The 15,474-nt window shown below is 46.9% G+C and overlaps 1 protein-coding gene across 4 annotated transcripts in view; it reads right to left on the bottom strand.

Annotated features, from left to right (window-relative positions):
* The window catches only part of LOC122790092 (DENN domain-containing protein 1B-like), a 1,285,568-nt gene that overhangs the window by 14,638 nt on the left and 1,255,456 nt on the right, over nucleotides 1-15,474 (bottom strand). For all 4 annotated transcript variants that reach the window (XM_044057656.1, XM_044057657.1, XM_044057658.1 and 1 more), the window contains one exon: nucleotides 13,483-13,672. In XM_044057656.1, the coding sequence (XP_043913591.1) occupies nucleotides 13,483-13,672 (190 nt within the window). The remainder of the gene's footprint in view (nucleotides 1-13,482; nucleotides 13,673-15,474) is intronic.

Genomic DNA, 15,474 nt, shown 5'->3' with positions numbered 1-15,474 from the left:
AGGATGACCCATCCTGTATTAGTATGGTAGGGATGGCCCATGTTGGATTAGTATGGTGATAGGTGGCCCATTCTGTGTTAATGTGTAGGGATGGCCCATGTTGGATTAGTATGGTGGGAGGGTGGCATGTACTGTATTAATATGGTAGGGATGTCTCAGGTTTGATTAGTATGGGGGGAGAGTGACTTTCCTGTAATATATGGTAGGGCTGGCCCATGATGGATTAGTATGGGGTGAGAGTAGCCCATCCTCTGTTAGTATGGTAGGGATGACCCATGCTGAATTAGTATGGCGGAAGGTGGCCCATCCTGCATTAGTATGGTGTGGATAGCTCCTGTTGGATTAGTATGGGGGGAGGGTGACTTATCCTGTATTATACGGTAGGGATGGCCCATGTTGGATTAGTATGGGGGAGGGTAGCCCATGCTGTATTAGTATAGTAGGGATGGTCCATGTTGGATTACTATGGTAGTAGTACAGTGGGAGGGTGGTGTGTGATGGATTAGTGTTAGTAATTATGTTCCCCATCTGCCATGATCGCATCTCCCGTGATCTCCATCGAAGCCTGCTTCATTAATGTCAGGCCTGTACCCTCCGTCTCCTTTCTGCTGTTATCCTCCTATCAGCTTCTTTTTGACTTGCACCTTTCCTGCTCCCAGGTGTTTTACCATCCTTTTGCTTATCTCTACCTTTCTGCCTTTCACATACCATGTATTTAGACTTACTCTCAAGCCCCTCAAGCCCTACATTGCATTAGCCTCTGCTTCCCGTCCTGTGACTGTCTGCGGTGACGCCCTTCTTCGTGCCCCCCCTTAGCTTATCCCTCTTACTTTCCTCTAGTATCTGCCCCCGGTGTGATTCCTTAAACCTCTTGTATTAGACACAACATGGGATAGATGCAAACTACTCTGCAAGGACATCTGGTGTTGCAGCTAAATGGCAATTCTGAATGTCCATGACTTTTTCTTTGCCAAACATTCCACTTATGCTCTGCTGATGACACCATGAGAAGCCAGAAACATGCATGTCCACAGCTATTCGGGGTTTGGCTTTTTTGGCCAAAATTTGTCCATAAATAGACTTAAAAGAAAAAGTCATGGACATTCAGAATTGCGATTTAGCTGAAACACCAGATGTCCTTAAAGGGTAATTTGCATATATCCCGTGTTGCCTCTAACACAAGAAGTTTAAGGAATCACACAGTAGAAAGTCTAGTTTTGCTAGATTTTTCTTTTTCTGTTTTTTAACAGATTTTTTTTCTGTGTGACACTTTTACTCATTCTTTTAATTTCTCTGGTATCTTGGAAATCTTTAATCACCTCTCCCAGCTCAGTGAAATCCACCCCTTGAAATCTCACAACATTGTCTTTGCCCTTGGTTTTTACCTGTCCACTTCACTCTAAACCACAGTCACATGATCATCATCATCTTCTTTTGGCTGTTCCCATTAGGGGTCACCACAGCGGATCACCTGTTTCCATTTCTTCCTGTCCTCTGCATCTTGCTCTGTCACACAAACCATTTGCATGTCCTCTCTCACCACATCCATAAACCTTATCTTAGGCCTTCCTCTTTTCCTGTTACCTGGTGGCTTCATCCTTAGCATCTTTTTCCCAATATACTCAGCATCCCTCCTCAGCACATGTCCAAACCAACGTAATTGTGCCTCTCTGGCTTTGTCTCCAAACCTTCCAACCTGGGCTGACCCTTTAATATACTTATTCCTAATCTTGTCCACCCTCATCACACCCAGTGCAAATTTTAACATCTTTAACTCTGCCACATCCAGCTGAAACTCCTGCCTTTTTGTCAATGCCACTGTCTCCAACCCATATAACATAGCTGGTCTCACTACCCTCTTGTAGACCTTCCCTTTCACTCTTACAGGTACTCGTCTGTCACAAATCACTCCTGACACTCTTCTCCACCCACTCCATATTCACATGATCACTGTTGGATAATGACATTGTCATCTGGATGCCAATGACTCCCTTCACTCTTATGTTAGGATCATTACCATAAGTCTGTCCATTCTGGTATAGTTTATGACAGATGACCAGTGCTCATTGGTCCAAGACACTGCCCAGCCCCTACTCTCTCTCTTCATCCTGGAACTCTATTTCTCCTTATTTGATCCTGGCAGATTCAGGTTCTCAATGACAATAACTTCTACATTTACTCCTCTGCTTTATTCCTTTTGCTATTTTATCCTCATCCACAGTTGCTATAGCTTTAGGTAAGCAATCCCTTCTTCTGCATTAACTGTAAGGACACTTGCACTAGCCTGTGACCCTCATGTCTAACCTCAAATATAATATCCCCCATTATGCAGGTTACCCCTGTCTTCATTCTTCCACTCTGTTATTCATAAACAACTTGTACCCAGGAACCTCCATGTTCTACCCTTTTTGCCTCTTGTCAACATTTCAATGAAACATGGAATCTCTGCCCTTCTCTCCTTCATTACTGTGTGCAGCATTCTCATTTTTCCACTCAGCCTGCTTGTATTGCACAGTAGTACTGCCCAGCAGTGCTCTGAGTTATCCGTGTTTGTTGATCTGTGTTAACTGTTTCCCTTGAACAGGTCTGAGTATCCACCCCCCCTTCTGCTTCCATGGCACTGCCTTTCTCCTTTTGTACTAAAAGTCTAATCATGTAAATTTGCTTTTGCATCCCTCCATAGGACTACCACTATGCCATTTGAGCTAAGATGGAGCTTTTCCTGGACATGGAGGTAGTCTGTTAGCCAGGCTTCTCTCCATCCTCCTACCAGCTTTGAGCCCTTTTTCCCTTGTCCACTATTGTGCCGGAGGCTTTTTGCATTCAACCTCACTTTTTTCTTCTCCTTCTCCATTGTGGTGGCTACTGGTCCTTGTAACATTCCATTGTAACACTTCCAAAAAAACCCAGCTTGGTCACCTCCTCCCATGTCTTACTAAGTCTAAGCAATAAAGCTGTTCTTTTTATAACTGGGCCTCACCTGTTTTCTTTGTCACAACTCCTAATCTTGTTTATTTAGTCTCTGGTTACCCAAACACTTCTACTGTCCTAGAAGTGGCCATTACCTCCTGCCCCATGCCACTATCATTCCCATCATCAGCCTTGCAGTTCCAGATGATCACCCCAGCCTTCCCTGTTTTCATCCCTTCTGCACTTTTTCCATTCCTGTTTTCTTCACATTTTTTGCCTCCTCCTCTACCTGTTGTTGTCTTTCCCTCTTCCCTCTCACTGCATCTTTTTTTGTTCCTCCTCCCCTTGGTTTGTACCCAGTTGGGGGGGGGGGGCACAACTTTTCTATACTCTTCATTATCTGTTTTTCCTGACCTTTTCCTGTCTGATATTTTCTATATGATTCTGCCTGCCACTCTTGCAGTTGTGCCTTTTTCCCTGTCGGCTGCCTGTCTCTTCCTGGTGTGTTTTCTGCTTACCGTTCTCTACCTATTCCTGCTTGCCTGACATTTTCCTGTCTGCACCCTCACCCTCTTTCCTTTACTCTTCCTCCTGACTTTCTACCCTTTATAATTTTTGACCCACCCCCATAACCTAGTTTTCATGCTATCCTCATGAGCCCTACAACTTCCCACTATAGTCACCCAACTCTTACACCCAGGCCATATCTTCATACCCCATAGATTTCTCGACCATATGAGGTTCTGTCTACCCTTAGGCTCAGAGCAGGTGTAGCACAGGTGGCAGTGAAGAATAGGTCACCAAACATCCTTTACTCAGAACAGGTCTACCATGAGCAGGAGTGGTAAACAGATCATGGGAATCTTTATTTGCAGTTAATCTTAGACCATATTTGACATGAGGGCAGTGGTAACCAGATTATGTCTCCTGTAGACACGTTCAGTGTACATCTGATGTGAATGAAATAATATAGGATATCATTCTGCTTTGCTAAGCTTAGGGCAAGTCAGTCATGAGAGGCAGTTATGCAGACTGTATGGCAGGTAAAGATCTGCAAAGTAAGCCTGTATGTGTTTTATATGGAACAACTAGAAGCCAAAAAAAATGCTTATTCCTTTTCTCTCACATATTGGTGACGGACACTGTTTTTTAAGACACTGCATTCTTTGCTGCAGATTAGCGCTAAAGAAATGCACCACAAAAGTTGCATAGGTTCTTCTGGGGTTAACCAGACAGGCCTCCTAGCAGAGTACTTGCACTCACTGTTCAGGATGAATGCCCTTAACATTAGTGTCTGACTCCGCATAGATGTAATTCAGATTTTGCAAAAGATATCTGTAGGTTGAAGATGCACATGTTAGTGTCTAATGTAGGAAGCTCTACCCCTAGTGCAAATTAGTTTTCCAGGGAAGAAAAAAATAATAATAACATGAAGGTAACAGCAGGTACAGGCACTGAAAGGCCTTGTAAATATCTCAGTGAAGGGTGAGGTAGGCTGCAGTGTTGAGGGTGTGTGTAGGCATAAGGCAGTGCTGGGAGGGTGAAGGGATGCTGCTATGCTAACTATAGTGATTAAGGTACAGTGGACTGAAGGCACACTGCAGTGCAGAGGCTGAATGAAGCCATGCTGCAGTATTGAGGGTGAATGCATGCTGAAGTGACAAGAGTGAAGGCCTGCTGTAGTGCTAATGGTGAGTGAAGGCATACTGTATTATTGAGGGTGAGTGCATGCTGAGGTGACAAGGGTGAATGCATACTGTGGTGCTAATGGTGAGTGAAGGCATACTGTAGTACTGAGGGTGAATGCATGCTGAGGTGACAAGGGTGAATGCATACTGTGGTGCTAATAGTGAATGCATGCTGCAGTGTGTTGGGGATGGAAGGCATAACTCATTGTTAAGAAGAATGCATGCTGCAGTGCTGAGGGTAAGAGAAATCCAAGTGAATGTCTGAGGTTCAATGATGGCATGCTGCAGAGCTTAAGGTGACAAACTGTGGTACATTGATAAGGGCAAAAGCATGCTGCAGTGGTGAGGGTGAGTGAAGGAAGGCTACAGTGTTGCAGCATGATGCAACACTGCAGATGAATATAGACAGTGCTGGAAACAATACAGGGATGAATGTATGTTACAGAATGGAGGATGACTGAAGTAATGCTTTAATATATATTGGGATAATATAACCCATGCTACAGTGCAGATGGCGAGTGGAGACATGTTGTTAAGCTGACAGTGAGTAAAAACAAGCTGCAATTCTGAGCTGAGTGAAGGCATATAGCAATGTTGCTAATGAAAGACATGGACTATCCTGGTAAACCAACTGCAAATAAATAAATAAAATAAATAATAAATGCTGCACAGCTTACAGTGATTGACGTCTTGCTGCATTGCTTGGACATGCTGGACTGCTTAGTGAGATAAAATTCTGCTAGAGTGAAGGTGAACAGAGGCAGGCTGCAGTGTTGAAGATAGAAATTATGGCACATACTGAGGGTGAAGGTGTGTTGCAGAGCTGTGGTGATGGAAGATGTGCTGCAGTATTGGGAATGGAAAGTAGCCTGCACTACTGAAGACATTCTGCAGTGTTGGGGTGATTGAAATACTGCAGTTCTAAGCCAAAGGAAAGTATGCTGCAGTGCTGTGAGGATGAAAGACAAAATGCAGTGCTGGAGTGATGAAAGACATGCTGCAGTGCTGTGAGGATGAAAGACAAAATGCAGTGCTGGAGTGATGAAAGACATGCTGCAGTGCTGTGAGGATGAACAACAAAATGCAGTGCAGGAGTGATGAAAGACATGCTGCAGTGCTGTGAGGATGAAAGACAAAATGCAGTGCTGGAGTGATTAAAGACATGCTGCAGTGCTGTAAGGATGAAAGATAAAATGCAGTGCTGGAGTGATGATAGACATGCTACAGGGCTTGGGTAAAGGAACGTATGCTACAATACTGATGTGATGGAATGCATGCTGCAGTGCTAGGGTGATGGAAAATATTCTGCAGCGCTGCAGACTGGAAGACAAACTGCAGTGCTGTGAATAAAAGGTATGCTGCACAGCTGTGGTGATGGAAGATATGCTGAAACACTGAGGTGGTGGAAAACATGCCACTGTGCTGAGGGAATTAAAGGCATGCATTAGTACTTGGGTTATGGAGGGTATGCTGCAGTCATTTGGGGACTGAAGGCATGCAGCTGTGCAGTGTAGTGTTGGAGTAACAGATGACAGGCTCCAGTGCTGAGGTGATAGAAGGCATGCTGCAGTGATGAGAAGAGCGAATTGCAGACTGGGTTAATGGAAGGCATGCTAAAGTACTGGTCAATTGAAGATATGCTGTAGTGGAGAGATAACGAAATGCTTTTTGCAGTGTTGAGGAGGGAAGGTATGCAGCAGTGCTGGCATGACAGAAGGTATGCTGCAGTGTTGAGGATGGAAGGCATGCTGTGTGCTGGAGTGTTGGAATATGTTGCAGTGCTTGGGTAATGTAAGACATACTCCCAATGCTGAGTTGATAGATGACATGCTGCAGTGACAAGAGTGAAGGTGTGCTACATAGCTCTGCTGACAGAAGGCATCATTTTTTTTTAGGTTCATAGATTAGTACTAGGCTAACTGCCCTTGCGAGCCATTTTAAGCCTAGCCAATTATCCCTTGTGAGACTCAAACACTGTACCTTGTGTTTATAAGGCAAACACCTTAACCATTAGGCCACCCTCCCAACCCATTAGGCCAACCCTCCCAATGCATTGCTGGCATGTTGGAAGACATGCTCTATTGCCAATATGATGGAGGACATTTTACAGTTATAAATGCAAAGGCATGCTGCACACCAAGGGTACCGGAAGACATGTTGTAGTACTGGAGATGGATGGTGTGCTGCAGTGGTGAGGGTGAGAGCAGATTGTAGAGCCAGTGGGCATGAGGGAATGGTGCAGTGCTGGGTAACAGAATGGCTTCTGCAGTGTAGGAGGTTAAAAAGCATGTTGCATTGTGGGGACAGTGAAAGACATGGTGCAGTGCTGGAGTAATAGAGGCCATGATACACTGATGAGTGTGAAGGCCTGAGTAATAGAGGGCATGCTACACTGATGACTGTGAAGGCATGAGTAATAGAGGGCATGCTGCACTGATAAGGGTGAAGGCATGAGTGACAGATGGCATGCTACACCGACGAGGGTAAAGGCATGAGTAATAGAGGGCATGCCACACTGATAAGGGTGAAGGCATGAGTAATAAGGGGCATGCTACACTGATGAAGATGAAGGCATGAGTAATAGGACATGATACACTGATGAGGGTGAAGGCATATTGCAAAGGTAGGATAATGGAAAGTATTCTGCATTTCTGGGGTGTTGGAAGACATGTAGTGCTGTGGCAGTGGAAGGAATGCTGATATACTGGAGTGGTAGAAGGTTTGATGTGGTAATGTGAATAGAAAGCATGCTGCAGTGCTGAGGTGAATGAAACAAACTGTAGTGCAGGGGATAGCACATATGCTGGAGTTCTAGAAGGCATGCAGCAGTGGTGAGGGTGTAGGCATGTTTCAGAGCTAAGATGATACAAGGCATGCTGCAGTACTTGAGTTATAGAAGGCATCTAGCAGTGATGAAGGTGTAAGCATGTTTCAGAGGTGAGGTGATACAAGGCATGCTGCAATGCTGGGGGTTATAGAAGGCATTCAAAAGTGATAAGGTTGTAGGCATCTATCAGAGCTGAGATGATACAAGGCATGCTGCAATACTGGAGTAATAGAAGGCATGTAGCAGTAATGAAGGTGTAGGCATGTTTCAGAGATGAGATGATAACATGGCAAACTGCAGTGCTGGAGTTATAGAAGGCATGTAGCAGTGATGAGGGTAAAGATGTGTTTCAGAGATGAGCTGATACAAGGCATATTGCAGTGCTGGAGTTATATAAGGCATCTAGCAGTGATGAGGGTCTAGGCATGTTTTCGAACTGAGAGGATACAAGGCATGCTGCAGATCTGGTGTTATGGTAGCTGTGCCACCACAGTGCTGGGGTACTGGTAAGTGTGCTGCAGAGCTGATGTGCTGGTAGTTTTGCCACAGTGCTGCTGTGCTGGTAGGTTTGCCACAGTGCTAGTGTGCTGGTAGGAGTGCTGCAGTACTGGTGTGCTTATAGCAGTGCTGCAGAGCTGGTGGTTGTGCTACAGTGCTGGTGTAGAAGTAGGTGTGCTGCAGTCCTGGTGTGGTGGTAGGAGTGCTCCAGTGCTGATGTGGTGGCAAGTATGCTGCAATGCTGGTGTGGTGATTGGAGTGTTGCAGTGCTGGTCTGATGGTAGGAGTGCTACAGTGCTGGTGTAAGTAGTAGGTGTGCTGCAGTAGTGTGGTGGGAGGAGTGCTGCAGTGCTAATATGGTGGCAAGTGTGCTGCAATGCTGGTGTGGTGATAGTGTTGCAGTGCTGGTGTGATGGTAGGAGTGCTACAGTGCTGGTGTAAGTAGTAGGTGTGCTGCAGTCATGTGGTGGGAGGAGTGTTGCAGTGCTGGTATGGTGGCAAGTGTGCTGCAGTGCTGGTGTGGTGATAGTGTTGCAGTGCTGGTGTGATGGTAGGAGTGCTACAGTGCTGGTGTAAGTAGTAGGTGTGCTGCAGTCGTGTGGTGGGAGGAGTGCTGGTATGGTGGCAAGTGTGCTACAATCCTGGTGTGGTGATAGTGTTGCAATGCTGGTGTGATGGTAGGAGTGCTACAGTGCTGGTGTAAGTAGTAGGTGTGCTGCAGTTGTGTGGTGGAAGGTGTGCTGCAGTGCTGGTATGGTGGCAAGTGTGCTGCAATGCTGGTGTGGTGATAGTGTTGCAGTGCTGGTGTGATGGTAGGAGTGCTGCAGTGCTGGTGTGGTGATAGGTGTGCTGCAGTGCTGGTGTGATGATAGGAGTGTTGCAGTGCTGGTGTGGTGGTAGGAGTGCTACACTGCTGGTGTGTGGTGGTATGTGTGCTGCAGTGCTAGTGTGGTGGTTAGGTTTGTTACAGTGCTGGTGTGGTGGTAGGTGTGTTACAGTGCTGGTGTGGTGGTAGGTGTGCTACACTGCTGGTGTGGTGGTAGTTGTGCTACACTGCTGGTGTGGTAATAGGTGTACTGAAGTGCTGGTGTGATGGTAGGACTGCTGCAGTGCTGGCAGTAGGTATGCTGCAGTGCTGGTAGGAGTGCTGCAGTGCAGGTGTGGTAGGTATGCTGCATTGCTGATGTGGTGGTAGGGGTGTTGCAGCACTGATGTGGTGTTAGGTTTGCTACACTGCTGGTGTGTTGGTAGGTGTGCTACAGTGCTGGTGGGGTGGTAGGAGTGCTGCAGTGCTGGTATTGTGGTAAGTGTGCTGCAGTCCTGGTATGATGGGAGGAGTGCTGCAGTGCTGGTGTGATGGGAGGCATGCTGCAGTGCTGGTGTGGTGATGGGACTGTTGCAGTGCTGGTGTGGTGATAGGAGTGTTGCAGTGCTGGTGTGGTAGGAGTGTTGCAGTGATGGTAGGAGTGCTGCAATGCTGGTGTGTTAGGTGTGCTGCAGTGATGGTGTGGTTATAGTGCTGCAGTGCTGGTGTAGTGATAGGAGTGTTGCATTGCTGATGTGTTGGTAGGTGTGCAGCAGTGCTGGTGTGGCGGTAGTTGTGCTACACTGCTGGTGTGGTTGTAGTTGTGCTACACTGCTGGTGTGGTGGTAAGAGTGCTAAACTGCTGGTGTGGTGGTAGGTGTGCTGTAGTGCTACTGTGGTGGTAGGTGTACTACAGTGCTGGTGTGATGGTAGGTGTGCTGAAATGCTGGCATAGTGGTAGTTGCTCTACAGTGTTAGTGTGGTGGTACTTGTGCTACACTACTGGTGTGGTGGTAGGAGTGCATCAGTACTGGTGTGGTGGTAGGTGTGCTGCAGAGCTGGTATGGTGGCAAGTGTGCTGCAATGCTGGTGTGGTGATAGTGTTGCAGTGCTGGTGTGATGGTAGGAGTGCTACAGTGCTGGTGTAAGTAGTAGATGTGCTGCAGTCGTGTGGTGGGAGGAGTGTTGCAGTGCTGGTATGGTGGCAAGTGTGCTGCAATGCTGGTGTGGTGATAGTGTTGCAGTGCTGGTGTGATGGTAGGAGTGCTGCAGTGCTGGTGTGGTAATAGGTGTGCTGCAGTGCTGGTGTGGTGATAGGAGTGTTGCAGTGCTGGTGTGGTGGTAGGTGTGCAGCAGTGCTGGTGTGGTGGTAGTTGTGCTACATTGCTGGTGTGGTAGGAGTGCTACACTGCTGGTGTGTGGTGGTATGTGTGCTGCAGTGCTAATGTGGTGGTTAGGTTTGTTACAGTGCTGGTGTGGTGGTAGGTGTGTTACAGTGCTGGTGTGGTGATAGGTGTGCTACACTGCTGGTGTGATAATAGGTGTACTACAGTGCTGGTGTGATGGTAGGACTGCTGCAGTGCTGGTAGTAGGTATGCTGCAGTGCTGGTAGGAGTGCTGCAGTGCAGGTGTGGTAGGTGTGCTCCATTGCTGATGTAGTGGTAGGGGTGTTGCAGCACTGATGTGGTGTTAGATTTGCTACACTGCTGGTGTGTTGGTAGGTGTGCTACAGTGCTGGTGTGGTGGTAGGAGTGCTGCACTGCTGGTATGGTGGTAAATGTGCTGCAGTCCTGGTGTGGTGGTAGGGGTGCTGCAGCACTCATGTGGTGTTAGGTTTGCTGCACTGCTGGTGTGGTTGTAGGTGTGTCCTAGTACTGGTGTGGTGGTACGTGTGCTACAGTGCTGGTGTGATGGGAAGGATGCTGCAGCACTGGTGTGGTGATGGGAGTGTTGCAGTGCTGGTGTGGTGATAGGAGTGTTGCAGTGCTGGTGTGGTGATAGGAGTGTTGCAGTGATGGTAGGAGTGCTGCAGTGCTGGTGGGGTAGCTGTGCTGCAGTGCTGGTGTGGTTATAGTGCTGCAGTGCTGGTGTAGTGATAGGAGTGTTGCATTGCTGATGTGTTGGTAGGTGTGCAGCAGTGCTGGTGTGGCGGTAGTTGTGCTACACTGCTGGTGTGGTTGTAGTTGTGCTACACTGCTGGTGTGGTGGTAGGAGTGCTACTCTGCTGGTGTGGTGGTAGGTGTGCTGCAGTGCTAGTGTGGTGGTAGGTGTACTGCAGTGCTGGTGTGATGATAGGTGTGCTGCAATGCTAGCATAGTGGTAGTTCCTCTACAGTGTTGGTGTGGTGGTACTTGTGCTACACTACTGGTGTGGTGGTAGGAGTGCACCTGTACTGGTGTGGTGGTTGGTGTGCTGCAGAGCTGGTGTGGAGGTAAGTGTGCTGCAGTGCAGGTGTGTTAGGTGTGCTGCAATGCTGGTGTGACGTTAGTGGTGCTGCAGTTTTAGGTTTGCTATGCTGTTGGTGTGGTTGTAGGTGTGCCACAGTACTGGTGTGGTAGTAGGTGTGCTACAGTGCTGTTGTGGTGGTAGGAGTTCTACAGTGCTGGTGTGGTGGTAGGTACGCTGCAGTGCTGGTGTGGTGGTAGGAGTGCTGCAGTGCAGGTGTGTTGGTAGATGTGCTGCAATGCTGGTGTGATGGTAGGGGTGCTGCAGCACTCATGTGGTGTTAGGTTTGCTGCACTGCTGGTGTGGTTGTAGGTGTGTCCTAGTACTGGTGTGGTGGTACGTGTGCTACAGTGCTGGTGTGGTGGGCAGGAGTGCTGCAGTGCTGGTGTGGTAGTAGGTATGCTGCAGTGCTGGTGTGGTGGTAGGGGTGATGAGGTGATAGAAGACATACTGCAGTACTGTGGAGATTTTAGCCATTTTGCAGTGCTGATATAATGGAAGGTATGCTGCAATGATGAGGGTGTAGGCATGTTTGAAAGATGGGGAGTTGGAAGGCATGCTGCAGTATTGAGATGGTGGAATGCATGCTGCAGTGATAGAAGAATGGAAGATATACTGCATTTCTGGGGGATGGAAGGCATGCTGCAGTGATGCAAGACATCCTGACTTAATTGGGGTAATAGAAGGCATCCTACAATTTTGGAAAGATGGAAGATATGCTGAAGAAATGTTGATTTAGGCGTGTTGGAGACCTATGGTACTGGAAGACATTCGTTAGTGCTGGGTGTTAGAAGAAATGCTGCAGTTCTAAAGGAGAGGAGGGTGGAGAGCATTCTATAGTGATGAGGGTAAAGGCAGTTTGTAGAGCTGGGTAGATGGAAGGCTGATACAGTACTGGGGTAGTCCATAGCATGCTGCAGTGCTGGTGATGGAATGCATGCTGCAGTGCTGGGATAATGGAAGCAGTATTGCAGTGATGGGGATGGACTATATATTGCAGTTTTGGGGTGATAGACATGATGCAACAATGAGGGTGAAGGTATGGTGCAGACATAGGGTGCTGGAGACATGTTGCAGTGCTGGGTGGATAGAAGGCATTCTGCAATGACATGAATAAAGACATTGCTGACTTAGGGTGACTGAAGGTGTGGTGCAGTGCTTGGGTAATGTAAGACATACTGCAGTGCTGGGGATTTGTAAGCCACTCTGCAGTGGTAGATTAATAGAGGACATGCAGTGCTGATGTAAGAGAAGGTGTGGTACAGTAGTACTGTGATGGAAGTCATGTTGCAATGATGAAGATGAAAGCTTGTTGCAGTGCTGGGGTAATGGAAGGAATGTGCTGGGGTGATAAGAAGTATGTTGCAGTTCTGAGGATGTAAGGCATGCTGCAGTGCTGATGGAATGCATGCAGCAGTGCCAGGATCATGGAAGCCGTGCTGCATGATGAAAAGAATACAGCAGTGGTGCATGATGTAAGACATGCTACACTGCTGGGTTGATGAACGACATGCTATAGTTTGAGAATGGAAGGCACACTGCATGCTGGGAGTGATAGAAGGTATGCTGGAGTGTGAGGTGATGGGAGACATGTAGCAATGCCAAGTGGGAATGCATACTATAGAGCAGACGGTGAAATGCCAATGTGAAATTGCTTCCTTTTGAGGGGAAACATTATTTTGCAGTACAGCAGGTTCTCATTTTGTCAGTTTTCCCTCTGTCACCTTTTTTGCCCTCCCCCCATTATTCTGTTACCTAGAAAATAAAGAAAAGAAACAGATGCAAGACACAGGTAAAATAGATGCTATAATGAAGTAATCTGTAAAACCTGTAGTTGCATTTTTTTGTGTAGCTACTCATAGTTGTAGTGTTTTCTACATAGCTTCAGGAGCATTATGCAAGCTGCCATGTGCCAGTTGAGAAGAGAGGGGAAACTGGAGCATCCTTTGAGTGTTATACTGCAGAAGCAGAGGGTATGTTGCATACAAACCCCACAGTTAGAGCAAGGTGTGTGTTGTGTGACTTTCTGGCTGACTCTCAGTTTTCATTATGCAGTGTATTGGAAGTGTTATAGTATATTGGAAGGCATGTAGAGATGGACAGATTAGGCATCAGAAAATAAATACCACAGCTAATGCAACAGTTACTACATCAGTGTGCAGTCATTGAACCCTTAAGAGCTGATATTTAAGGTCCCTACAAGATCCACCACCTCCATTAGCACAGTAAATCATTGGTATGGTTGGCGTGAGAAACAGTAAACTAGAACAAGTAAAAGCTGCTAGATTAGAGAGTGGCTTGTGACTTACACTTCTAATGTAATCAGTGTCTTCCATTTTGTAGAAATCAAGGCTTCGGGTTCCATACAGAAGTCCTTTCTCACGCACTGTGTTTGTACTTAGAGTGTCAAAAATCTCTCCCAGCAGGTCAATTTCTCCTGTATTTAGGAAGTCCTCTTCTAGCTCTTCAACTGCTGTGCTTGAGTCACCATCAGGGTTGCTGTGGAAAGATAAAATATGTATGAGAGCAAGTTCTTCACAGACATGGAAAAAAAAAGAAAGATACTTTAAGGAAACTGAGTAAGCAGGTCCTACACGATAGGGAAGAATAAATGAGAACATGGTGCAAAAGACAAACAGCAAGCTCAGTAGCATTAAATAAATAAATAAAACAGTACCACCCTGATGGATTCACTCTCTGTCCTGTCCCAATGAACCTTTGTCTCCATGCCTAAATATGCCCCTTGAGGTGAGGCTATTAGCGTTAAGGTTTGTCACAATACATATTTAGGTTCATAGGTTCATACTAGGCTATCTGCCCGAGGGCATTTACAAGCCTAGCCCATCGTTTTGTGGCTTAGGCCACCCCTTTAGTATGGGGAACTATACCCATTATTTTTCTGTGCCTCTGTCGAGCAGTGACACTGAGGTAATCCCTGGGGTATATCTGCGATCTCCCATCCATTGGTCAAGATTTCTCTTGAACAAGGCCAGCGAGGTGCTCTGCCTCACATGTACCGGGATTTTGTTCCACAGCATAGGGAGTCTTTGGGTGATGAATCTATCCCTCCAGCACGTCCTATTAATAGCCGTGTCAAGGTTTAAGTCTCCCGCCCTTGTGGCTCTGATGGATCTAGATTTTTGAGGTGAAGCATATTCATCAAATCTGGGTTTGACATGGCCTTGTATGTTAGGCAAAGGTCACCTCTGAGCAAGCGTGGCGCGACTGAATAGAGCTGGAGTTCTTTCAGTCGGGCAGCATAGGACAGATTTTTGAGACCCTTTATCCTTTTGGTGAGGAACTTTGTGGCCTCTCCAGCTGCTGCAAGTGTCGGGTCAGATACATTCGAATGGGGCATTGTACTCAATCATTGGTCTGATGAGTGATGAGTAAAGGGAGACTATGACCTCCCTTGATCTAGATGAGAATCCCTTCATGATAAGGTGGGCAATGTAGAAGGTCTTCCTAACTACTTTAGCTACATGGGTGTCGAATGACAGACTACTATCAACCTGGGTCCCCAGGTCCCTGATAACTTCTTCTGTGCTCAGTGGATTGCCACCTATTTGGTAGCTAGGGGTAACCTTGTTTTTCCCGAAGGGTATGACTATGCATTTTTGGCATTTAACTTTAGGCCGTGGCTCTGGCACCAGTTATCCGCTTCTGTGAGACCCTTCTGAAGGATATCTGTGTCAGATGTGTTTTCTACTATGGCCCAGTTTGCAGTCATCTGCAAACTTTGTCAGCCATAACCCTCCTGTGTTTGTTTGTACTGGGAAAAGTAGATGCCAAACAAGAGTGGGCCCAGGACTGAGCCCTGTGGGACACCACTTGTGACAGGCTTTGAGTCTGACATGGCGCCAGCAGCTCTGACCCTGTGGGTTCTGTCACTCAGCCAGTTTGCAACCCATCTTGTGATGTATGGGTTGACATTTAAGCTGATGAGTTTTTCAATGATACCCGAATGGGGTATTGTATCGAAGGCCTTAGCCAGATCGAGGTAGGCTGTATGGACTGCCTTTCCCTCATCAATGGCTTTGGTGACTGTTTCAAAAAAAGTCAACCAAGTTTAAAAGGCATGATCTGCCTTTGACAAAGCCAAACTGGGTTGGATCCAAAGTCTGCAAATTCCCTATGTCTTTATTTATGAGGTCCATTATGATCCTCTCCATGGCTTTGCAGATAAGGCTTGTCAAGCTAATGGGCCGGTAATTTCCAGGGTCGGTGGAGGCACCGCCTTTGTGAAGTGGTACCACAGTTGCAGTGCGCCACTCCTGGGTGTATCCAGAGGTAAGACTTTG

This window comes from Protopterus annectens, chromosome 15.part0 (assembly GCF_019279795.1).
Source record: "Protopterus annectens isolate FY-2018-M chromosome 15.part0, PAN1.0, whole genome shotgun sequence".
Classification (NCBI taxonomy): Eukaryota; Metazoa; Chordata; order Ceratodontiformes; family Protopteridae; genus Protopterus; species Protopterus annectens.
Note: the sequence above shows the minus strand (reverse complement) of the source record. Positions and strands in the feature narration are given on the sequence as shown.